Source organism: Anser anser (assembly GCF_964211835.1).
Source record: "Anser anser genome assembly, chromosome: 26".
In the NCBI taxonomy this organism is placed as follows: Eukaryota; Metazoa; Chordata; class Aves; order Anseriformes; family Anatidae; genus Anser; species Anser anser.
In genome coordinates this window covers 3,455,060-3,479,359 of record NC_139747.1, presented here as the reverse complement: position 1 = coordinate 3,479,359, position 24,300 = coordinate 3,455,060, and the positions used below count along the sequence as shown (strand labels likewise).

General features: G+C 48.1%; 1 protein-coding gene across 2 annotated transcripts in view; it reads right to left on the bottom strand.

Annotated features, from left to right (window-relative positions):
- DPYSL2 (dihydropyrimidinase like 2) overlaps positions 1–24,300 on the bottom strand; it is a 54,041-nt gene that overhangs the window by 28,336 nt on the left and 1,405 nt on the right. The window contains exons 1-3 of one of the 2 annotated variants that reach the window (XM_083812054.1): positions 15,015–15,441; positions 12,094–12,182; positions 10,573–10,757 (exon numbers count right to left, since the gene is read on the bottom strand). In XM_083812054.1, the coding sequence (XP_083668180.1) occupies positions 10,573–10,757; positions 12,094–12,182; positions 15,015–15,053 (313 nt within the window). In that variant the 5' untranslated portion in view covers positions 15,054–15,441. Of the gene's footprint in view, positions 1–10,572; positions 10,758–12,093; positions 12,183–15,014; positions 15,442–24,300 lie in introns of those variants that run through there. The other variant, XM_083812053.1, reaches the window with a different exon arrangement.

The following is a 24,300-nucleotide window of genomic DNA, read 5'->3' as shown; positions in this document are numbered from 1 at the left end:
TGGAATGACCACGTATTTAGATCAGATCAAAAAAAGGCTGCGTTTCTTTCCAGCGCAGGTTTCTTGTACATCCAGGCTAGGTTTGTATCTCGGGGGGTCACCATGGTAAAGGAGGAGAGGAGCCAAGTTCCAAAGGGATACTCAAGTGATTACAAGCCTTGCTCTTTCTTTTAGGCATACCGTACACTTCAAGCCCATGAAAAAGATGTGCAGGACTTCAAAGACTTCCACGGAAATTGGCCCGTGAAGCTTTAGGGGATGGGACTGAGCGAACTGCTGCCTGTAGCCATGGGTTTCGAGGCAAAACACAACTGCAGCAGCATCCAAGGGGCAAAAGTCTAATCAGAAACAAGAGGACAAAAGATCAGGCGCCGTAAGCCAGTTCTGTCCCTCTCAGGTCAGTGGAGCTAGCCTGCCCGCCAGGCTTTTTCCACCAGCTGGGGAGCTGGAACAATTCTGGCTTTGCATCACCGTCGCTAAGATCAGACTTTGGCCTCTCAGCTGCGTTTTGCTGCCCGTGGTTGTCTCAGGGGGGCACTGGAGACGAAGAGGAACACAACTGCAGAACCAGAACTTTTGCAATGGAAATTTGTGATGGTTTTGAAAGAGTTTCATGTGTTCAGGACCACAGAGATTTTTATTTTTCTCAAAAATAAATAAATAAAACAACACGCAAAGAGTTCTGATTCTGTACTTTCTCTTTTTTTAAACACCTTATGAGAGAAATCATGGGAAAAAAAAAAAAAAAAAAGGTGTTCTGCTTGGTGAACCTGTCCTCTCCCCCTGTGCATTTGCCATATAAACATCTCCCCTTGCTGGACAAGGACCAGAGCCTTCCCCTGCCCCTGGCTCCAACAAAGTGACATCACGCTTTGAGGAAGAGGTTTTCATCAGTCTCCATCCCACCACTTCCACTTCTGGTAAGAATCTAGAAATCTGCTCTCAGTTAAACCGCTCACTTTGATGGCTGTCAAACCATTACAGACAAGAAAGGAAGGTCTGATCGAGGCCCAGGTGTCCCTGTGCAGAGGTACAACTGAGCACCTTCTGTAACAAACCTCTCGTAGGCCAGAGATCGAGCAGCACGGTCACACTGCACTCACCCATTTTCCGAACACCCCCGGTCTGGCCATCTGCTTGTTTTCTGCTGACTCCGTAAGGTTACCAGTGCCTGTAAAACTGCTGCTGAGGCTGCTGCAGCAATAACCTGTAGGAGGCACTGGTTAGATCAGCCTTAAACAGAGGAATGTGGGACACAGCCCCAATAAATACATTGCCTTCCCTCGGGTCTGAAACAGCCCCACCAAGCCTTTGCAGGCAACTCTTACACCCAACACCTCAACTTCATTTCCTGCCATGAAAGCCACACTGACTTAGAGCCTGAGCTGCCCCTGGATCCATGCTGCGGGGCAGCTCGGTGTGACTCATTTCCATACAGCTGCCACGTTCCCCTTTCACGGGGTGTTTGCATTGCAAAGGGTCCAGCTGTTTCACCAAGCAGCAGGAGCAAATGCTGGTCCTGGTACCGCGACCAAACTCTGCTTCGCGTAAGAACATCACACACGTCTGGGGTTTTCTCCAGCTACGGCTGTGCTACAGTGGCTTCACAAAACTATTCTAGTTCGTGGAGGATAAAGAGTCTCTGTACATCAGTCTGAAAAGCAGTTTGTACCCCATCAGAAGCTGAACTCGTCTCTTTGGACGCTGGTACCAACCCTGAAAAATCAGATCTGAAAGAAATAAAACTCTGTTGGGAAGAGACAAATCGGTTCCTGTGTGCTGAGCTGGGAAGAATCCCCAGCTGCCATGCACTTCTATGATTTTGAAGCTCTGTCGGGTTACACCACCTCTTGCTGTGCAGTGCTTTGGGAACCTTCCCCCTTCGCACAAAAGCGGCGCTGTGTAATAATGTGGGATCATTCTCAAGGAACTCCTTTACCAGCTCACGGTGCCTGTAGGCCGTGCCAGGGATTTCATTCATATGTAAAACACCACCGAGTCCCCCGGCTTCCAAAAATACACACGCTGCACATATGTAAGTGCTTCCAGGAACAAAGCAATCTGGTGAAAATCTGCCCCAGAAGTGGCCAGGAAGGGGAACTTCCAAAAGCACAGCCCTGTTTGATGGGCTTTCCAAATTCACCATGAGATTTCCCCGTTCGCATTTGCATGGTGAAGTCTGGTGGTTCTTCCTATTGCTTTGGGGACCCGGGAAGCCAAAAGGGCTCACCTCATCCCCTCCTCCTCCAAATTTTCTCCTTTTATTCACATCCTGCCAGCACCAAGAGCTGCGCATCGCGGGCTGCAGGGTCTGCACCTGCACCGATGCCAGGCAGGACAGGGACTCACTGCCAGGTGGCACCCAGCATTGCCACACTGGGTTCACGGTAAAAATAACCTCTTTGTACTTCTAACGTGTCTAGGTGAACTTGGATTAAAGCTTCTAACCCCTTGGTGACAAAACCACCTCCTGTTATGGACAGCTAGCACGGAGGAATTAAATGTTGTAGCCATTGTCACAGAGCGAGTGCCAACACTCACTGGGGTGTGTCAAGGGAAGGAAAAAAAAGTCTCACCAGAAGCCGTAACCCCGAACTGCCCGGCCCACATTCCGCACAGATGCACGGGGCTGCCATGGGAGTTAGGGTCGTGCAAGGAAGGCGGCATGGCCCCAAGCTGGTAATAACTGGCAATCTGAAAGCATGATTAAAGTATGCCAGACAGGAGCAGCTCATTTGTATTCCTTCCACGTTTCTCCTTCTCACCAGAAAGATTAAAAAGATCCAGTTTCTAAGAAACGGGTGGCATCGATGAACTGAAGGCAAGTGGCAGAGGGAAAGACGGAAAAAGACTCTGCTGGCCCAAGACACCCAGTTCCACTGCACTGAGAGCGCTTGGCTGAATCCGCCCCAAGTGAGACACAGCACCTTTAGTCAGAGCCCTCATTTCTTTCAGGCATCGCTCGCTTCCTTCTCTTGACAAGCAAAACTAATTCCCACCGTGGAAAGTTAAAAGTTCCTGTCTGACAAGGATTTCTGCTGAGTCAAGCTCACAGAAAGGTAAAAGCCAAGGGACTGAACACTGGGAGGAAGGGAGAAATCCAGGCTGCGAAAACCCTGCCAAGAAAAGAGCTGGAGGCACCATTTCCTGCTGCTTCTTTCAAGACCTTGTCTCAACTTGAAGGTGATTAAGCCAGGTTATCTAGCAAGATTTAACACATGCCCTGGAAACCTATCTCAGACAGCAAATGAACTTACCTAAAAAGAAAAATGAGCTACCGGCATTACCAGACTGCCTTTCAGTCTGCAGCAGCCGGAGGACCCAACTCGTACACCTGCACCTCACAAAATATCGCCTCCCTTTTCCACTGAGGCGCTGGGTAAGGGACAGCGGCGGTGAAAGTTAAAGGACCCGCATCCCACAGAGGCGCCAGTCCTGGAAAGATGCCCGTGAAGTCGCTGCAGCTCCTCGTGAAGCCAACCGGCTGCAGTCCCAGCTGCTCCGAGCAAGCACCGGCCTCCTGCTCCTCACGTTCCTCCTGCCTTCACCTAGCCTGCAGGATCTGGGGGGGCAAAAACCCCTCTGCGTCCTGTGTGCAAGCAGCACTCGGTTTGACAGCATCCTGCTCACGGCTCCCAGACAGTTTGGCCAGACAGCAGCTGTCTGTTTAGGCCAGCTGAGGATCCGGCTCAAACTTGGCAGCGCGGATAACGCACCGTCAAGTGATTCCCGTCAGGTCTTCGCTCCTGCGTGTCATCCGTAAGGCACGGGACTTGGGGATGAGAGCACTGGACACGTGAAAGGAAGGGAAGCGTTTAAAAGCAGCTCTTCAAAGGAAATAACTTAAACCCTGCTCCATGCAGTGGGAAAGCAGCACGAGTGATTCTGACCAGGATATGGAATAAGAGGGATTAAGTGCTACTGCATAAACAGACACCATCGGTTACTTCTCCTGAGCGAGTGCCAAATCCCTCTTTTCGGATGCATGGAAAAATCGAGGTCAGTTCCATCTGCAGGAAGACGCCTGCGCTGGCAGTGGCGTTGCCATTTCAACGTTCGCTTGTTCGGGGCTAAACCAGAGCATCCAGGCGCCGGCACGTGCGGGACAGCCGGCAGCCACTCCTTCCTCTTGCTGCGACAGGGGTGGAACGGGTCCTGGGCACAATGGGGCAAAACAGAAGTGGTGCTAGGGCCCTGGTCTCCCATCCCGTTAAAAATCAGAGGCAGAAGACTGGGAGACGTGAGGGCCAGGGCACAGGGCAGCTCCAGGGAAGGCAGAGGATGGGAAAATAGTGGAAATCTACTTACAGGCAAGCTGTGCTGAACGGCAGTGGTTCCCCAGGACCATTTCCCAGGCCCGAGACTGCTGATTTCTCCGTTCAGCTCTAGGAAGGGAATACAGCCCAGGCAGCCCTTCGGCTGAAGACGTGACAGCCAGGGTTAACCTCAGGCACAGCTACACAGCTCCTAAGGTCCTCAGCTGCTCCTCACAGGAGCCTACTCCCTCAGTGGCAAAGACACAACAAACAACCATTGCAGCCCAAAGGAGGAAAAAAAAAGAAGAAAGAAATCCCCACAAGTATGTTGAGGGCTTCACAGCTGTTTCCTACCATGCTAGCTGGCAAGAGACATCAAGGGCTTGGCAGATTCCCTTCGTTCGCTTCCAACGAGACCCCTTTGGAAGCCCCATCACAACAAGAGATGCGATCCCACCCAGCAGCAAGGAAACGGCGTGGGGACGGTTTAAAGCTTGAGAAGCGCAGCTCGCGATGGGGGAGTCCCACCCCCGTTTCTGGTGGACTTTCTCATCCGTGATTTTACGCCTGCTCTGCATGAAAGCAACAAATGCGACGGCAGGAAGCTGGGAGTCGGCGAAGCAAACGAGATTTAGCGTGAATCGGTGCAGAGGCTGAACAGTGCACGGGTATAAAAAGCACCGAGGGGAGCTGGGGAGAGGAGAGAAAGGGCCAGAGGGACTTTGTGCTCCTGTGTGGTAATGTCATTATCTTAATAACAGTGTTCAAGGAGGCCTCTGCCCGTATAAATCACCAACGTACAAGCTAGAGGACGTTTTCATTAGATTTCTAGAGAATTGGATGCTTCTTTGCTGCAGAACCACTGCCAGCTGCTGGAAAGCGAGGCAAGCTGTACGCCGCAGCTCCGCGTGCCCAAAGCGCCGGTCCCCTGCCGCATGGTTCCTCTTTTATCTGTGTTACCGGGGTGCAAGAAGCAACAAAACTAAGGCGCTCTCTGCAGAACAACGCGGTGCTGTGCTCACACAGCCGCAGAGACTTGGTGAGACGCTGCAGCCCTGTGGTCGCTGCCCTTTGACTCAAAACACTCGGTTTATGCTTCCAGCTCGGCCACGAATTACTGCACGGCCGCTGCTGCGTCACCTCCCTCCGGGTCTCTGCTTCTGTCCTCCCTCTGCCCACCAGATTCCTGCTCCCTACCAGGATGGGACCGACCCCGGTAACAAAGGAGCAGCAGCCGGGGCGGGTAGGAGACAATCTGCTCTTTGCTGGTGGTGGAAATATCGCCCCGTGCCTAGCTGCCCCTGCCCCAGCACGCTGCCTGGCCCTTTCCTGAGCCCGCCCCCAAGCCCACCCTATTGCAGTTTTTATTGCAGTTTTAGGCTCTGATCTCGTTTGGGGTGGCTCCGTTCTCTCAAGTCACATTCAGTTCAAAAACTGAGAAGCGAGGAGCCGCGCTAGACTGGAAAGACGAGCTGCTAAAAGCCGACTGCTGAGGTAGTGATAACCCAGGAGCCCTCCGGTCAGCTGGCTTAGGCATGGGGTGGAGCTGAGCAGCCAACACCCCTGAAACCCCTGCCCCCTGCACGCGAGCCCTCTCTTTAAGAGCAGGGTGAAGCCCTAGGAAGCAGAGTGCCGTCCCGTCCATGTGAAGCTCCCCTTCGTGTTCGGAGCCTCCCAAGAGACAAAGCTCCCATCCCCAGTGTACATTCTCCGTGTTATTAGGGTAACTGCTAGGCGAGTTCAAAAGGCAGCTGGCTTCCAAGTCACCGAGCCAAAAAGAGCTATAATTTCTTCGCACTGTAATTTCTCTCTGTGATTATAACAGTGGTCGACTGAGTCAACACAGGCGATGTCAGCAAGCAGTTTCACTCAAGGACGGCGGATACCCGGGAAGAAGCACAGTCGGTGAGGGGGGGGGGCTGAAATGTGGGTGGGAGCTGGCCTGGACAGACGCCATTCTCGCTGGGACGTTAACCAGGCTGGAGGATCAGCGCGCCAATAAATACACACAGCTTAGCTTCGTCCTCTGTGAAGGGCTACAAGCAGAGAGGGGAAATCCTGCCTCTGCTGAAGTCAGGGGGAGTTTTACCATTGATGCTGAAGGGGATTTCACCCATCACAACTAATAAGCAACTAAACGATCATAGGACTTACTGAGACCACCCTGCTCTTATCTGCGGTATCTTTCATTCTCTAACAGCTCCAGGAAATGTTTGAAGTCCTAGGGCATCACCTAGCTCAAGCTGGGACAAAGGGGGCTCAAAAATGCCTCCTTTTGCCCAATAAAACCGTGGCTCCAGAGGCTCCATGGATGAAAAAGTCTCTTTAAAAGGACAACTTCAGGCTCAAAACTCCGGAAGGACTGTTCTCTTTCCACAGAGCAGAGGGGATCTTGGGGAAGCTCCCCTGAATGAGCCACAGCCCATCTAACGCATCCCCCTCTTCCAAAGCCTTCTGCAGACCATCCTGGAATCCTCCCCTCAACGCAACGCCCAAACGCCGCATTCTGACATTTCAAAAGGGCAAGAATCCAAACAAGTATTCTCCTAGGACACACACGGTGCTGTTCACCCTCTGCTGACATGCCCACAGTAACGGCGTTTGAAGGCAGGGACAGGGAAAGGATGGCGCAAATTACCATTTCAGAAGAGCAATCAATCGCATGGCAGCACCGCATTTCACCTTGCAGCTCTGCACAGCACACCCAGCTTTATTTTTCATACGTTAGCTCGGCTGGAGCCTTGCTACATGCCTCTGGCACCGAAGAGGGCAGAGACAGAAGGATCATAGCTGGAATTCCTGCTCAGATGGCCTCCACGGAACAAGAAGCTAGAAAAAGAAATCAGCCCTAACTTCTGAGAGAAGCAACGCAAAGGAGGGCTCAAAGAAAAGGGGCTGAGAGCCCTATGGAACTGCTGTGATGCAGGGCAGAAAAGGGCTCACTCGGGGCACACCACTGCTAACCACTGACCCTCGTTCCAGATCTGCTTCCCACCAGGCTAAATCTCCTTTGGTCCCGCACAGAAAATCAGGCTGCTCATTTGATGCTCAGTGAGAATCCAGTTCTCCTACCTCGGATGTTGGAGCAATGAATTTGCATTAAAGGGGAACGGAAGTAAAAGGGAACACGCCTTGGAAACAATAGGTTACATCCTTGAGCTCCTGTGCGCTTCCCTTGGATGTGTTCGACCTGTGAATTAAAGGGACAACACTGAATTTGGTCTGAGCTGCAAAGAGTTCAGTGAAACCAAAGCAGACACACAGGGCGAATTCCTGGCACTGCTGAGGTCGGTGACAAAACTCTCCCTTACTTTGCTGAAGCCAGGATTTCACCCACAGCTTTTATGAAACCAACAACCAGCAGAAACCTACCCAAGATTCTTGTTTTAATTTCACTGGAAAAATGTACATAAAACAAGTATTTCCCTACGATGGAGGCCGTAAACAGCCTTAAAGTGCCCTCCTGTGTGAAAATGTGAAACAAATTAAACCATGAGGCCAATTAACCTGTTCTCCTGCCCAAAACGCAGCCTATGCATAAAAGAGAAAAATGTATGGAGCAAAGGTGTTTGTAAATTGATAATACGAACTTTGCTTGAAACACAACTGAAGACTGGCGGGTGTTTTTCCCACCAAGCCCACATCCATGGGCTAGCTTTTCCAAAATAGCCCGAAGAACGGAGGCACGCAGCTACACACACTTCCTTGAGGAGCGGTCTCTGCGGAGAAGTCCCAGGCACAGCATTTAAAACGCACACCAAACTCAAGTGCACCGTTTTCAGGCTGCAATTTGCTTGCGATGTGATGAATTTACTTCACTAAATGCTGTCCCATTTATCAGAACAGATGAAATGCTGGAATCGACCACGACTCCCACCTGCTTCGGGAGCAACCAAAGGCCACCCACCGAGAACACGTTCGCGCAGGCACTTCTGCACGCTTCCCTGTGGAAAGCCATTTTTGCAAACGGTGTAATTTCACTAAGGAGAGAACAGCTGAGCTGACACAGAGCGGTCTCCAAAGCTTTGAAGTCTAGCTGGATTATTTAACCCACTTTCCTACGTTCGGTTCCAGTCGCTGGTACCCGCCCACCAGGAACGGCTCCAGCGTCCTTAACAGTCTGATCCCCGGCCTCACTGCTAGGCATCAGGAAGCCATCTGATGTTCAGAGGTGACTGTGCAGTTTGGGGTCCTAATCCGAGACAGGAGGGCAGAATGGCAGAGTGGAAAGGGTGGGGGACCACGGGAGCACCATTTTCCAGTTTAGCCACAGGCCCTCTGAGCAGGGGCAAACCACGTAACCTACGTTGTGCCGTTTCTCACCGCTATAAAACAAGGAGGAGTTATAAGATGGAGGACTCCTCTGATTTCCTAACTCAGAGATGTCTTCTGAACACCATTAGTGAGATAATTCAGATGCTGCAGTCATAATGACAATACACACAGAGGTTTAAACACTTCTGAGTATGAGGCTTTGCATGAGTTTGCCCCAGATCTGGGCAACCAAAGTGAAGGGCTGCTTTACAAAACTTGGCCTAAGCCATTTCTGCTTAAAATGCTTTTAAAAGTCCCCTTCAGGGAAATAATGCTGTTAAAAGCCTACATGCAGATGACAGAGAACATGATTTTGATCTAATTCAACTTAACAGAGAAGCACAAAACAGTGATGCAAGTGGACAACATGAACCAGGTGTACTGGTAATACACCAACAACCAGTGAAACAAAGTCAATGAACTGAAGCTGAAAAGAAAACATTTCAGTGTTATTAACTTATATTGACAGCAAAGATTTAGAGGAAAACTGGATATTAGTGTGCACACTGAGAATATCCACAGCTACGTTTCCAGTTTACATTCTGTGTGGGTGAGGTTATCTTCACACTCAAACTTCATACTCCAAACTGATAGCACTACAAAAAATAATTTCCCAAGTTATTTCAGGACTGAGTTCATAGGCCAGACACCTCTTTGCAAGGTCCAGGCCCAGAAAAAGAACTGTTTCTGAACTAGGGTGGCTATGCTTGGACCCCTCGCTCCCCCTCCCAAGCCCCATGTTAATCTGAGTCCTCCCACAAGGCCAGAGATCAAAGAGAGCTCACAACATTCTCTAAGAGATGAGGATGTTCTAGCTCATAACCTGCTAGGTTTGAACCAAGGAGAGTTCAGCTGATCCCCGGCTGAGATCTCTTTACAAACCTGGCCTGGCCAATAGACACCAGTACTTATCCTGAACCACGTTCTTTCATTCCTCTGTACCTCAGCCCCCCTCCGGTGACATGCAGCACCTCACAGCACACGAAGGAATGCCAGATGTTCAGATACTGCGCCACATTACACCTTTATCCTTGGCTGCCACATGCAGCAACAGACTGCAGGGCGCCGTGGTGCAGTTTAGATGTGATCAGCAGCACCGGAACAGAGATTTTTTTGTTCCTCATTATTATTTTATTTTTTAACCTCCAACTCAAAGCAGGATAATAGCAATTCACATACGGAGTTTTGAGGTCTTGGCTCTGACAAGTCAAGCACCTGTAGCCAATGTGAGTGGTGCCAGCTAGCTAGGAAGTCATTTATGAGACATTTTAGAGCCAGAGGGGAACACCAGGGGTGTCTGACCCTGCTATCAGCAGGAAAGTCAGTTTGTCTGTTTTTATTTTGAGACATTTTCACTTCCTAATTCTTTCTTCCTCCAAAAGAGGATATAAGCAAGAAAAGGAACAACGCTCAATTTATTATTAAAAACTCCTGGTGCCAAAGCTGCATACATACAGTTGGGCAAGTGTGAATCCTTAAATACGTGGCCCAGTTATCAAAGATGTATAGTACAGGCCACTGATATCTGGCTGCTGTGCAAGAACTCAGACAGCCCTGAGTGAAGCAGTTGTCCTTCTTCTCTCTCTACGTGCAGCAACTTACAGATGAAAGAGCACAAGCCTCCTGGAGTCTCAGGCATCACGGAGAAAGGGAACTGAGGCACAGGGGCGTGGAGAACTGCTGCTCATACTGGAGCCAGAGGTCAAAGTCACACTGGGTTCAGTAGGAGCAGACCTACAGAGAAAGTGGCGAAGTCACACAAGGACCAAAGTAAACCCTGCCAACAGGGAGGACAAGAGTGAAATGACTGACAGCTGCAAGGCACGGAAACCCCGGGGTTTCCATCCCTTTTCCCACCCCTACACAAGCTTTTCTCAGCAACCTGACCAGACATCAGAAATCCCCACTGCTGGAACCTGATGCCACTTGTACAGTCCACAGTTTCTCTCTTGCTACTAGAGAAAAAGAAAGCTTTCTTGGAAGAGAGCAGCAGCCAGCTTACTGATCATGGTGGTGCCCCCAGCCAGCGCAGCCTTGGTCCCTTGGAAGAAGTCATCAGCAGATGTCATCCCCTGTTCCGGCATCTGGAAGCGGGTGTGAACGTCAATCCCTCCGGGAATCACCATCCTGCCATGGGCTTCGATAGTTTTCACCCCTCCTGGCACAATCAGATTCTCTCCTATTTGCCTGGGTAAACAGGTTCCAAACAGCACGTCAGACACAAACAAGAGATGAGGCACGCCATCTGTAAACACACACCCTTGTGCTGCTTAACCTTGGGTGTTTTCTTTACCCATATAAAGCGATGTACAGGATCAGCATACATAGCTGATAACATGTCATTCTTCCCCTGGAAGCAGCTGCATAACTGAGAGCAAAGTGTGCAAATACTTCAGGACCTAAGGGGAATGTTGGCCTTAAGAGGAAGGCCAGGAAGGAGCCACGCTGGCAGACGGAGAGGAGAAGGGACCAGGCAGAACACATCGCTGCACCAAACACAACAAAAGCAGCTTTGCTGGGACTGGACTGGGGTTGCCAAGTGGCAGCTGAGCACTTGATGCTAGCTATCTAGCAGCAAAGCAGACATTAACATTGTTTTGAGAACACACAAAGAATTTTTGCCTCTATATTGTCTACTTTCCTTCCATGTATAAATACTCTGTGGTCTCTGCACAAATACGAACCCATGCGGACACCAGTTACCAGATTCCTGGTGAGACCCCCAAAGCCCTCTCCAGTCCAGCTCTTCGCACAGATTTGTTTTTAAAACTGCAATAGTGGATGACACATTGTAATTAATTAGCTGTCTTTGGCTGGCTCCTCTAACTTTTAACCTTGATTAACAAAGCACATGTGCTCACTGTCTTAGCCAGAACAGGAAAATTTCTTGTTTGTAACCTCTGGCTCGTCCATTTTTTCCTAAGAGTAATTTTCCAAAGAAATCTGTAATATATTTAATGTGCCAGAAATGCATGTTTCAGGACTGAAAACACAGAAGCGTACTGGAAAGAGGTCTGAAGCTTCTCCTTTAAAACAACAGGATCCTTATTAACTTTAAGGGATTGGGGATTGATCCTTGTATCATGGAATTGCAGAAAACAGCGCTGCAAGAGACCTCCAGAGGTCACCTGAGTCCAGTCTCCCGCCCCAAAACAGCGTTAAATGTGTTAGGGTGCTGAACTCTGGATTCAAAATATCTTAAGTCATAACTTGGTAAAATGTTACAACACCCAGATAACTTCAAACGTGTGTCATCCCAGCACGGGGCTATTCGCACAGCTGAAATTAAGCACATTTAAGCACCTCCTTCCACCTGGGCTTTAACAGCAACGGGGTCTGGGGCCATTTGTTTTTTCAATTCAACACCTTGTTTTTCAAGTTCCTCCATCAAACGCCAGCATGTGTGTGAAATACACGCTCTCCTTTGCAGCCCAATATAGCACACAGAGTAAATTATTCCTTGCTAATGTGCAGTACGTTTCTCTATGTTTCCGATAACAACGTGGTATCACACTTCACTTACTTGATCAACCCATCTTCCATGTAAATGTCGGCATAGAAAGACTGGTCGTCATTAACTATTTTACCACCTTTGATCAGAAGACGATCGCTCTGCAACAAAGAAGCATACAACGACACATAATTATTCTGTGAGAAAGCTGACAGTCTGCAGTGTCACTTCAGAGATAAAAGTAGAGATGGAAACAAGCTCTGCATTATTCAGAAGCGCACGTCAAAACACCAGTCAACTGCTGCACTTTCAACTGGAAAGATAAAATATTTTATTTCGTCTGCAAGTCCTTTCATCATGCCGATGATCCAAAAAAAATCAGAACGGAAAAGGCGGCGGGTTCCAGCAGCCTCGCCTGCTTGGCAGCTTCGCTCATACCTGCAGCCCGCTAAGACAGCGCATGCCATCACCTGCAGCAAAAGCATTAAAGGATATTCGAGGGATGCATAATAGCCACGCGCCTGTTTTCTCTGCCTTGGTCGTATGCAGAATTTCTCGTATGCACCCACACACTGGAGTCATGACTTGGACAGCTATGAGTCAACTGCTGTCAGGGAAATGGACCAAAAGTCTGTTGCCAGGGGTTACACAACACAAACAAACTCATTTTGTCCAACTTTGCGATGTTTCAATTCAGCGGACGCTTTTACTGCCCCTCCGGATCACTACTGCATAACCAGATGAAAAATAAGCGCGTATTAGCAAATTAACTTCAAGGAAAGGATTTTAAAACCCATGTTATGAAAACGCCCTCCAATTAGGAGGCAGTTTGGCAGGAACAGAAAGGTAATTATAACAAGGCAGCTATCAGACAACGCGCTTTGTATCGCAGCCCAGGTCGCATCGCGCCTTTGCAGCTATTTTAGGTCAAAACCAAATTTCTCTTTCTTGCAGTAGCCATAAACAAGCGCGAAACACCCTCTGCAGAGCTCTGGTCAGGGATGAAAGATAAAAGCGACTGCTGCGTTCTTCTGGTTCCTTCACTCCCTACATCACATACACATATATTTAAACCAATCCACGCAGAGGAAGCGTTCCATTTAATCCATACCTCGGCCCTTATTTCTGCACTGGTCCTCCGATTGTCTCTCCCCCTCCCAAAGCGTCTTTGCAACAAGACAAAGCTACACCAGCACAGCCCAGCCGAAGGCTGATGAAACCAAAAGCTGACTTCAAAAAAGGGGAGAAAGCAGGACTTGAACTTTCTGGTGCCTTGAATCTACAGCAAATGACAGTGACAGTGGTGTTCAGAGCCCTTATTTTCAACAGGGACTCCACTGGTCAAACAGAATAAAAGAATCAAGCATTTTCCCAAAGAGCTTATAAGAAAACCAAAGAGCTGGAGCAGCAGATGTTCAGCTCATACGGCTCTGAACACCAAGAGGGCTACACGAATTGCATCAGTTATCAATTTATACCTTTATATCCATCTTTTATATAACCGCTGAAGATCTACGAGGTATTAAATGCCTCTCCTTCCACCCCTCCCTGTTTTGTTTTTTTTTTCCTTTCTCCTTCCTCCTACTGCTGCAATGGAGAGCTTCCACGAATAACGCCACCAATTTCAAAAACAAAGAAAAAACGCAAGATTTAAATTTAGGATCTGCCGTGAATGCCAATAAGCCTGAATGAATTAACTCAGGGCGTGAAAAACCCGCTCGTCTTTCAGTGCCAGACTCTACAGCAAAACTGCCCTACATGTTTACCGTTTCCAGAAACACTGCAGTATTTATGCCCACCTCTAGTGCAGGCTCCTTGTGCTATTAAAAAGGGTGGCTGCTATTGAAACTGGTTACTGCTTGGCCATCGATGCCACCGACAGCAAGTCCTAACGCACTGAGCATCCATTAGGAAAGAGAAAAAATATATATATACATATATATACATCATGACGAGCAAAAATGCCCCCTGGACCGCTTTAAGGATGCTCTGAATGCTTCGGCTAGTAAACAGGTCTCCTGCTGCAGCTGCACGAAGGCTCTGAAAGGAGTGCAAATCCTGCTGCTCGTTTCAACCACCTCTGAGACAAAAGCAGAGGCAGCTCGGCACGGTGCAGGGGCCTGCTGCTAAATTTGTATCCGTCGATGCAGTCAATTTGTACGCATCGATGTAGGCACAACAAGATGGCTAAACGAAGATTAGCCGCCGCCTTCAAGCATCAGCCTTGGCGGACGAATTTCAGGTTTATACAGCAGCAGATAAAGCCAGAATCCGATTCTTTTTCCTGTCCCTTATCCTTACGACTGCAGCGGGTGCACGTAACATAAATCAGAGCATTCGGTCACGAGCAAAATGCGTCAGACTGCTGGCCCCCAGCAGAGGTTCAGCAGCAACCTCCAGTGCCATTTAAGCATGGGCATCTTTTTAGCCTCTGCCATTAGACTCTTGGAGGAAAACTGGCTTTTCCCCTAAAAAAGGGAGGATGCTGCGGTCATCACCGCGCTTCCCACAGGCTGCTTAAGGCAGACCCGAGCCCCCCTACACGGGTGTCACGCTGGCGAGCTCCGTCTGGGAGCTGGCTGCTGTGCCAGAGGCAGGAGGACTCGCCTGGGTGTGTCCGTGGGGTGCCAGCGATGAAAACTCTGTCAAAAAAAAAAAAAAAAAAAACCAACACGAAAGGCTGGAGCAGCCCGTTAGAAAGGAATATTATCGAGCCTTACGTAAGGCGAAGTTAGCGCCCTGGGATCCGCGCTCCCTGCCCTAAATCTGCGGCCAGGCAAAGGAAATCGGGGGGGGGGCTTTTAAATAAGGCTCCTTCCCTCATCCCCATGGATGGGGGCCGTGGGGTGAGCCTCCAAAAAGCTTCTGGGGGTGGAAAAAGAGACCCCGGCCCTTTGGGGGGACCCCCCTGGGCTCGCCCTGAGGGAATCCAGCCCCGGCTGAGGGGGGGTCCCGGGTCGTGCCCCCCGCTCCCCCCCGGGGCCCCCGCTCACCGTGATCCGCGGGATGTTCTTCTTCCCCTGGTACGACATCTCGGCCTCTCGATTTTTATTTTATTTATATATATATATTTTTTTTGGCGCTGTTGGTGGAGCTGGGGGGGGGGGGAGGCTGCTGCGGCGCTATTGTCTGCCGCGCTGCGAACGCTTCCCCGACCTCCCCTCCTCAGGAAGAAAGAAAAATGCAATAAAAAAAAAATCAAAATTAAAAAAGATAAGAATAAACGGTCCCCAAAATCAAGAGAATCGTAAGAAAAAGGGAGCAGGCGGCAGCACGGGGAGCAGCGGCCGCCCCTGGGCTCGCCTCAGCCCTTTCTTCCCTCAGCCCCAGCCCCGGCCGCGCAGGGAGGGGGCGAGCGCCGGCGGCAGCCGCTACTGCGCATGCGCCGCCTCCTCCTCTCTCTCCCCCCCCCTCCCCTCTCCGTCGGGGCCGCGCAGCTCGGGGCGCGATTGGCTGCGAGCCCAGCGGGGATGCAAATGAGGGGGGAGTTAAGGGAGGGGAGGGGCCGAGCGCTGAGGGGATGGGAGGGGGGAGCCGACCCCCCCCGCCCCCCCCCCCGAGGGGCTGCGGAGCCCCTCAGGGGGCTGGGGGGGGACCGCGATCGTGTGAGGGGCTTGAGGGGCCCGGGGGTGCCCCGGTGGGGCCGAGCACCTGCGGCTCGGTGCCGGGCGAGGGGCTGAGAGGAGCCCCGGCGGCAACGAGGGCGCTGCCCTCCATCTTCTTTGTGCTGCCCCGCCCTGCTGGGCGCTGGCTGGAAGGGAAAAAAAATAAAAATAAAACCCAAATTTTTCGCTTCGCGGCGGCCCCGCCTAGTCTAGAAGGCGCAGCGCCCAGCCCAGGTCCCCTCCTGCGGGCGCAGAGCCGAATTTTGAGGGCTTAGGGGATGGAGGGGCCTGGGCTGTGCCCGAGGGTGTGCAGGTGCCCTCATGGCACCGCTGGGTGCAGCGCCTCAGGCACACGGGGCTGTGACAGGGCCGGGTCCCTGGCCTCCGCTAAAAGGAGAAAAAAAAATGGCTTAAGGGGGATAAAGGCTCCCTCGCTATTTAGTGCGCTTGACCCAGTGCACCATGAAGAAACGGGGTACCAGAAGGGGTGCCCACCAGCACACATCTGTGCGCACCAGCTCCTCATACATCAGTTGCCCCAGGGAACGGTACAAAGCACCCTTTGGAGAGCCCAGAATTTAGCCCAAATCCACTTCTCTTTGAATGTTACGCCTGACCACGTAATAACCACACTTACCTTCTTCCCTCAGTCACTGAGGGTGCCACATCACACAAAGCAAACCGCGAGCTGCTGTCACACAACGCTGTGATCTTTACGTACCCAAGCAGCTCAGGGAAACACACTGTGCACACACCATAGAAATTGAAACCTTCAGAAATACCACTGCAGTAAATCATTATAAAGGCAACATCTGCTCAGACAGATGACTAGCAGGACCTTTCATGTACAGTAGTTCACAAAAGGCTATAAGGGAAAGAGTAAAAGAGCTTTTCCTGGGTATAGGTGGGGCATCAGGCAACATTTAAATAGCTAATATGCCAATCAGTTAATATCCAATTGGTAGCAAGTGATAAAGTGTCTCATTATGACAGTAGCAAAATGATTAATTTGTTAGCCTGCTGGGCTTTATTTTGATTAGAACTGGCAATACCAAATGGGTTATATCCTGCGTCTTTCTGATCTGCACCAGAAGTTTTGAAACCTCAGCATATTTCTGCTCAGAACATGGACAAAAGCACCTACATCAGATTTCTGAATTTAGGCAGTGAAGCTGTACCTTTTCTCTCTTTAATGCTGGTTTTCCTCCTCAACTTTGTATCTGAATGGCTTCTTGCCTTTGCTTGCCACGGAAGAGAGCACCTTCAGCTATCAAAGAGGAAGCAAACGCTACCTATGGGTTTGAGAGAGGGCATCAAGGCCCTTGGGCAGCTGATCTGAGATGTGCTAAGTCCAGCCACCATCTCAAGACCTTGTCCTGAGAGTAGAAATGGGATTACAGACAAATACACACAAACATGGGCACAGGAAATCTCTGATCTGCAGCGCCCACCTCCCTGACCCCGGCCAGGTTGTTTCTCCACATTATGCTCTAAGTTGGGAAATCACAGTGCTGGTAGAAGAAATAAAGCACCTCTAAAGGAATGATGGCATCAGCACACTAATATTTCTGAAACTATTCTCACCTGCTCAAAGATACATATTTAAAATACTTTTTTGAAAAGGTAATCCTTACTGCACGTGGGCAGGACATGGAGTTCTAATTCAGGACAGGAGTTCTTGAACTTTGAATATATTCGTTCCATAACTTGAGTCCAATACTGACTAGGTTCAGAAAGAAATAATGAATCTTCAGATGACACTTAGCTTTTCCTTCTCATCACCATGTTGCAACAACCTAAGTAGTGCAGAACAAATTAAAAAAAGAGAGAGATTAAAGGGCTGAAAAACATGGTTGTTCAATATTAATTGCAATATTAAGTACACAGCACCAAGCTTTAAAACTTCCCTGTGATTTAGTGTGATTCTAAAGGACCAGAACTGCATTTCCAGGCACATTTTTTTGGCTCTTTTATAGCAACTGGCAACATAGCCCAATTTTCTCTCTTGTCATAGCTAGAAGGTTGTCAAAAATAAACAAGTAAATAAAATTACTACTAATGCAGTTATAAACTGCCTTATTTAGCCTTGCTAAACAAAATCAGGGAATGGATATCATCTGCTGCATAAACATATGTGCGGTAGACATCCACTAGTGATGAAGATGGGCTAGTGAAGCTAAAGGACAACATTCAGATGAGAACACGTGGGAACGGGATCTGGTAATACAGAGATCCCCTCACAAAAGCTGATTCATTCTCCCAGTGAAACTATATTTTATGTCGACCCCTCCCCATAAGTTAAAATAAGAAGGATAACTACTTATGAAGTGTCAATGGTAGGATTCAGCTTCTAGGGTAAAGGAAGTGAGTTGAACACGCTCAGTAAATCCCTGCAGGCTTGTACCCCGTCCAGCTGTCACACAGCAGTGCCGATACCTGCCAAGGTATTGCGGGAAGTGATGGGACTTCTAGATAACGCTGATGCACTTTGTCTTCCATAGGTCAATCAATGCGGGCTGAGCAGGCTAAAATTAGAAGGTGCTACAGAGAACAAACACTCCCAAATCTTCCTTGTCAAAAGCTACCAAAGGAAAGCAACGAAGGACGGCTGGCCAGCCCATCCCAGCTCCCTGACTGCACCACTACGACAAGACCAGCAAGGTCACTGCAGCCAAGTCACTTCGGAGGCGGAGGAAGAGCAAAAGAACATAAACATCTTTAATGATGCTCTATCAGCACAGCTGCAGGCCCTGGCAACATTCACCAAATGGCAGAGCAGGGGAGGAAATGCAGAAGCCAAAGCATCACACCCATGCTTGCGCTGCCAGCCTGAGGGTAACTGGGGGCTATGTTGACCACTGGACACACAAGATTGCTCCCAGACGTTTCTGCACAAATATCTGGTATAAGATATTTTGTGCACGATTTTTTTTGCAGCAGAAACATGCTTCATGTTAAAGGAGTGTCTATGTCTAAATTTGTCTTCTGGAAAGGTCGAGAGAGAGAATTGCACAAGAATATAAAAATCTCTGTACAGCGATAAAATAAATCATCACAGGCATCAGTGGAAATCGGTCTGCATCAGCTCTGAACCTTAACTTTACAGATCCTGTGGAATACCATTACACACTTAGCACGGAATTTTATTCCCACAGTGGAGTTACTGGACGGTTGGAAAGAAAACATCGGAAGGGTCTCTTTCCCTGTGGAACTGTAGTGTAATTGCAACCAACCCCACAGAACTCCTGCAACAACCAATTGCTTTTACTCCTACTAAATTCTTAAAGGTTTATCTACAAGGACATTTTGCTATGAAATTTTAAAACCTGCAAATGGAATCATATGATTAAAATAGGGATCAGAGATGGATTTAAAGCATGGCTGGGAGTGTCTGAAATTCTAGCACTAGTGCATCAACAAGCTCTAGATTTCCCCTTAGGCTTGTTAGATGCCAGTAATCCCCACTCCCTAGTGGGGAATCACCCACTGCCAAAGTCAGCAAGGCTCTTGTTACTGCAATCAGAGGCAGCAGGACTGGGCCAAAAGAGCTTTCAAGAGCTCACTGATCAGGACCTAGTTTTCTATCCGGGTTCTGCCCATGCCAATTGCTCCACCAGTTCCTAGTCTCTGAGACTTAAAAGGAGCTTCCTATGGATACAGCAACCCCCTGCAGCACATTAGGTGTTGGGAAGGTTAAATACAGGCTTGTACAGGGCAGGAGCATATCTGTTCTTTCCAAAATGTGATGAAAGAACTCTCCCTTATTACTCACTATAAATCAAATTACAGAGGGGAACTATCTTTGCCAATGAGCATCTTAGTTTTAATTTTCTCTTATAAGATAAACCAAAGTGTCATTCTATGGAAACGGCCATAGAGGTCAAACATGGTACTATGAGGAGGTAAAATCATACAAATTCTCAGAGAAGTAACCTGGTTTGATTTTGATTACAAACCATCTGAGTTTGCGAGGGGAGCAATTCATTTTCTGGCCACACAAACAGGTCAATAAAAAAAGGCACAATTGATCTACAAATTAGAATTAACTGTCCAATTGATTTTGTTTCCTTTAAAATCCCAAGAAGCCTTGATAAGGTTGAGAAATAGCTTTCTAATAAGACTGATACTATTACAGTATGTTTCTTAGAGGCAACGTCCTGAGGATTTCAGATGCACTACAGTCTTAATTGTCCTCAAAGAAGCCCATGGTGCTGCCCTAGAGTTAGTGTACTACCAATTCTTATCACCGAGAAAAGTCAGCCCTCTTCTGGGCTCTGAGCAGGGGCTGCTCTGTCATGGGTAGTACAAGACGTAGCAGAAATGTGCTCTCTTCTCCGAACAGTTTGCACTCGTGCTTTGACCTTTACTGTAGTAAGTACAGCATTTTGGAGCAAAGGCACAGGGCATTTGGGCATCCGTGTCATTGCTCCTCCCTTGCCTCCCGAGCAAAGAGATCAGTATCTCCAGGCCCACAGGAACCATGGGCAGGATCCAAGAAACAGCTATCTTCACAGCGATTTACGCTGGTTCTTATTATTATAATCCCCTTTCCATCCCCCAAACCTACAGACCAAAGCCTTAGGCTCTCAGAAATGGTTCTCATTGCTTGTGTCAGCCAGCTTTGCCTACCTGTAACGTACCAGGCAATCATTACTCCAGACAACGAGAAAAAAATTCTGACCCATCCCAAGTGTCATTCCAGCTCTCTGCAAGGTGAAGAACACAATTTTGTACTCGTGTGCGAGTCTTACAGTAATGAGGTTTGATTTTTGGTAGTTTGCTACAGCTCTGCTCCCAAATGCTGCCCATTTCGCAGAGCAGACAAACTCCACTTGAGCTTCGCTACTGAAGTCTTTTCCCAACTTTGTAACAACGCCACAAGGGACAGACTCAGATTTTATGTGCCACAAGATAGACAAGGGATGTGGGGAGTCAGACATGGTGCTGTAGGTGAAGAGCTTTGTGGCAGACCTAAACAAAAGCTCAGCACTGGGTAAAAACACAAGGCTCCTGTCAAATGACGCCAGAGCATTGGCATGAGGGTGGCATGCACAGCTGCCGGTCCCCATCTCTACCCCCGAGATAAAGCCTGCTCTGCAAGGTGCTGCTAAAGCCCAGGCCTCCAATTTGGTTCAGCTCCAAAGTGGGTGGAGAAGGGCCTGACCCTAAGTGGTGTTTTCCCTCCAGTCTTGAACCCAAAAGAATTGGCCCTGGATCAAAGCCCTTTGCTTGTTTCTGCAGGAGAGAGGGCGGTATCGGTGAATTCCTGACGTGACTCTACCAGACCACGATATGCTCCTTGGAGCTCCAGCACGTTCCAGCTATGCAGATTGATAGCTTTCAGAGAAATCTGAGAGGTCAGAGGAATTTGACATTTGTGTTCATTATTGTTAGTTTCTCTATTTTTTTTTCAGCAGCCAGACAAATTGTTATGATCCATTGGAAAAATCATGCAAGTCATCCTCCTGTATAATTATTTTGCAAGCAGTGATTGTCAAAACAAGGCTGGCTAAAGAAATTACAGGCATTGTAACAAATTAAAATCAGAACCACATTTCCAGCTGTCTGGAACAACTTTGTTTTAAACAACAGTTCCATTAATGTTCCAGAGTCTATGATTTTTTGAGTGCTGAACAACATCTTGTTACTCATCGTTCCTCTCCAGGAATGAACAAGCACGATCCTGAGAGCTTTGAGGTTTTAGCAGGAAGTCCAGTTGTGTCAATAGCTTCATGACACTGTTTTTGAACTCTCCTCTCCTGTCAATGCTAAAATAAAAACATTTTTCTGGTGTCTCTTTATTCACTTATCATACATAGCTTTGTTGTATTAGACTAGTTGTTTATACTAATGCTATGAACCTCCTAAAGGTCCATGAACTGTTTTTAAGGGACCCAAAAAAGGTAAAAGCAACTGCTGTTACACAGGGAAACCACCTGAATCAGCAGAGTAACAAGAGTGTGGCCATGGGAACTTTAGCTAGCAACTTAAGAAGAGACCTGTGGTCCCAAGGGCTTGTACTTGGGTTCAAGTGTCTTAGCATCTATTAAGGCTCTCTGTGCAAACTAAATTAAAGCAAGCCATAAGCTTGCTGTTCCCTCTTGCGATCAAACTTACTTCTTCCTACAGATGTTTCCTAAAGGCCAGTCTCCATCCTGAAGAACCTCAACAGATGAGAATGACCGAAGGAGCACCGATGATACACACAGGAAACCAAGAGACGCAGAGGAGTGACCCAGGTGAAGCAAGCAATGAACAAAGGTCTTTCAAATCCCAGGTGAAGGCATGCCTCTCCAGACCGTTCTCATACAGAATATTGGATCGATGCCCTGGGAATTCATTTTATCAGCCTCCATCCTCTGAGAGGAGGCAGTTTATAGTCTATGCACTGACTCCTACAAAGCAGCTCTATGAGTAAGTTCCACAGACCCCTGAACACGTACCTCCAGGACCAGGCATTAGCAGCCTAACTAGGGAAGGCAACAAAGTTTAGGAGAAGAAATGGAGGCACAGCCAATTCTCCAAGGCCTGACAGCTGCCCAGTAGCACAGCTTGCCTCCGACCTGTTGAATGGGTCACGTTGCCTCCAGAGGCCTCGCTGTAAAGAGCTGCTTAAACTAAGATCGAAAGCCATCCTGGTGCCTCTGGAGATGATCTTAACCCTGAATTATGAGGCACCGCGGCCCAGAGGCAATAAAGCAAGGCTATGATAGATGCCTATAGAATACCCTAGACAGGATAGACACAAACAGATTTGATTACCCTTATCTTTGCCTGCAGAACAATATATTGCATTTTAATGTGGAATAATTACATTCCTTTCTTTATCCTCTGGACAGTTGAGACCTCAGAAAAATAAAAAATAGCTTGTCAGTCTTGCTTTGTTAATTATTTCCGTGGAGATTAATACGAGATCTTTCTATACAGTGACAGAAAGGATGACTGTCTTTCAAACCCGCTTTGGATCCAATCACTGGCTAAAATACTTCTGTGCATCTCCGCTGGCTCCAGTTGGTCAGCACCCATTCCCGTCAGCTCGTGATGTGGTCGTTTTGCTCAAACAGGGGATGGACTGTCCTGTGTGCTCACTGTTACATGCACTTAATAACAGCTGTAGCTGTTTTCAGCCTCAAGCTAAAGAAAAAGAAGCAGTAAGATTTCTAGCCTATTGTGAAATAATTTATATAATTTCAAGATCCTATCAATTAGCATGCTGTTTCTTTCCACTGTAATTTAGATTCGTATCACATGGAAATAGTGTACAGACTACTCAGGTTTGAAAATAATAGGCCAAATTCAGTTGCAAAACTTCAGAAGGCCTTTAGCATCTCAACTCCTGCCTGCATTTATTTTAATGCAGTGTTTCCTTTAATGCCACTTCCTGCAATATTTTCTTTTTTCAGTGTGTTGATCACCATAAACACATTCTTAATAACTGCACTGAAGCAGAGGCAGCATTACCTGCTGAGGATCTAACCATTGATTCAAGCTATAGATGCAGTCAGCTGGAAAACCATCAAAGCTAAAACACTCCTGCTATAAAGTGCCAATCCATAGCAAGACATTTATAATAAAAGACTGCACTTACCCGAACGCACACAACCCCTCACAGCACAATCCCCTGGCATCAGTGTAATGCCAAGCTAATGAGAAAACTCAAATGTTTAACACTATCCCATTATTTCATACCTTCATGGTTGATATTACATGACAATCTTTAAAAATAGAACCAAAAAAAAAACACTTTTGCAAAAAATGTGATTAATATTCTGCATGGACATCTGATTTTTCACTGTATTATACTTACTTTTTAATATACTTGTACCCTTCAATAATTCATCTCTTCAGAATGAATAAATCACCCGTTTACATTTGTGTCTTGCAGGACACACCAGCACATCAAATTACTCCAAATTAGTCCTGAAAACGTCCCAAACTGCAAAACCTTTGACTCCCCAAACTGAAAAGGTGCACGCCCTTTACTCCTGAGGTGCTCCTTTGTTAGACTAATTAATTGTGGAAAGTTAGGAGGCAGGTAACATACTCAAATCAAGCCATGGGCATTTGTAATGGGAAACTTTTGTTTGACCTGATTTGAAGAGGCGTGGAGCATAGCCCCCTTCTAATTTGAGGCTGATGCACAGCACTGCTGAAGACCAGGGCCTGCTTTGTGGTCTCACAGTAACTGCAGGCGTTGACACGTGTGAATGTGGCTGGCTGGAGCCCTGAGGTTACTGCCCCAGAAGGCAGCAGAGGAGGGTCCAACCTGGGGAGGATGAGCCCCCAGCATTACTCCTGGTAACGTTTCACATTTCTGACAGCAGGAGAAAATGGGGAACAAGGCCGTGCTACATGCTCCAGGCAGACTTCTGCTCTGTACACGCCATCCAGTCCACTAGTAAAAAAAAAAACAGGAGGCCCGTCCTAGAAGCAGCTGCCAGAAGAAAGGATGCTCTTTAAACCTGCTGGGGGACTACTCACAGAAACTCTTTCCCAGTATGCTGCTAGAAATTTATCACTCTGCTGGTTGGTGCTTCGTTCATTTCAGCTCTTCCAGGCTGCGCATAGGAGCCAGCATTATCAGAGGGATACACCGAGTATTTCAGGGCTCGGAGCTGAATAAAGCTTGCTTAAATCTATTCATGGAGGAAAGAAAACGTGCATGGTCAGCTAG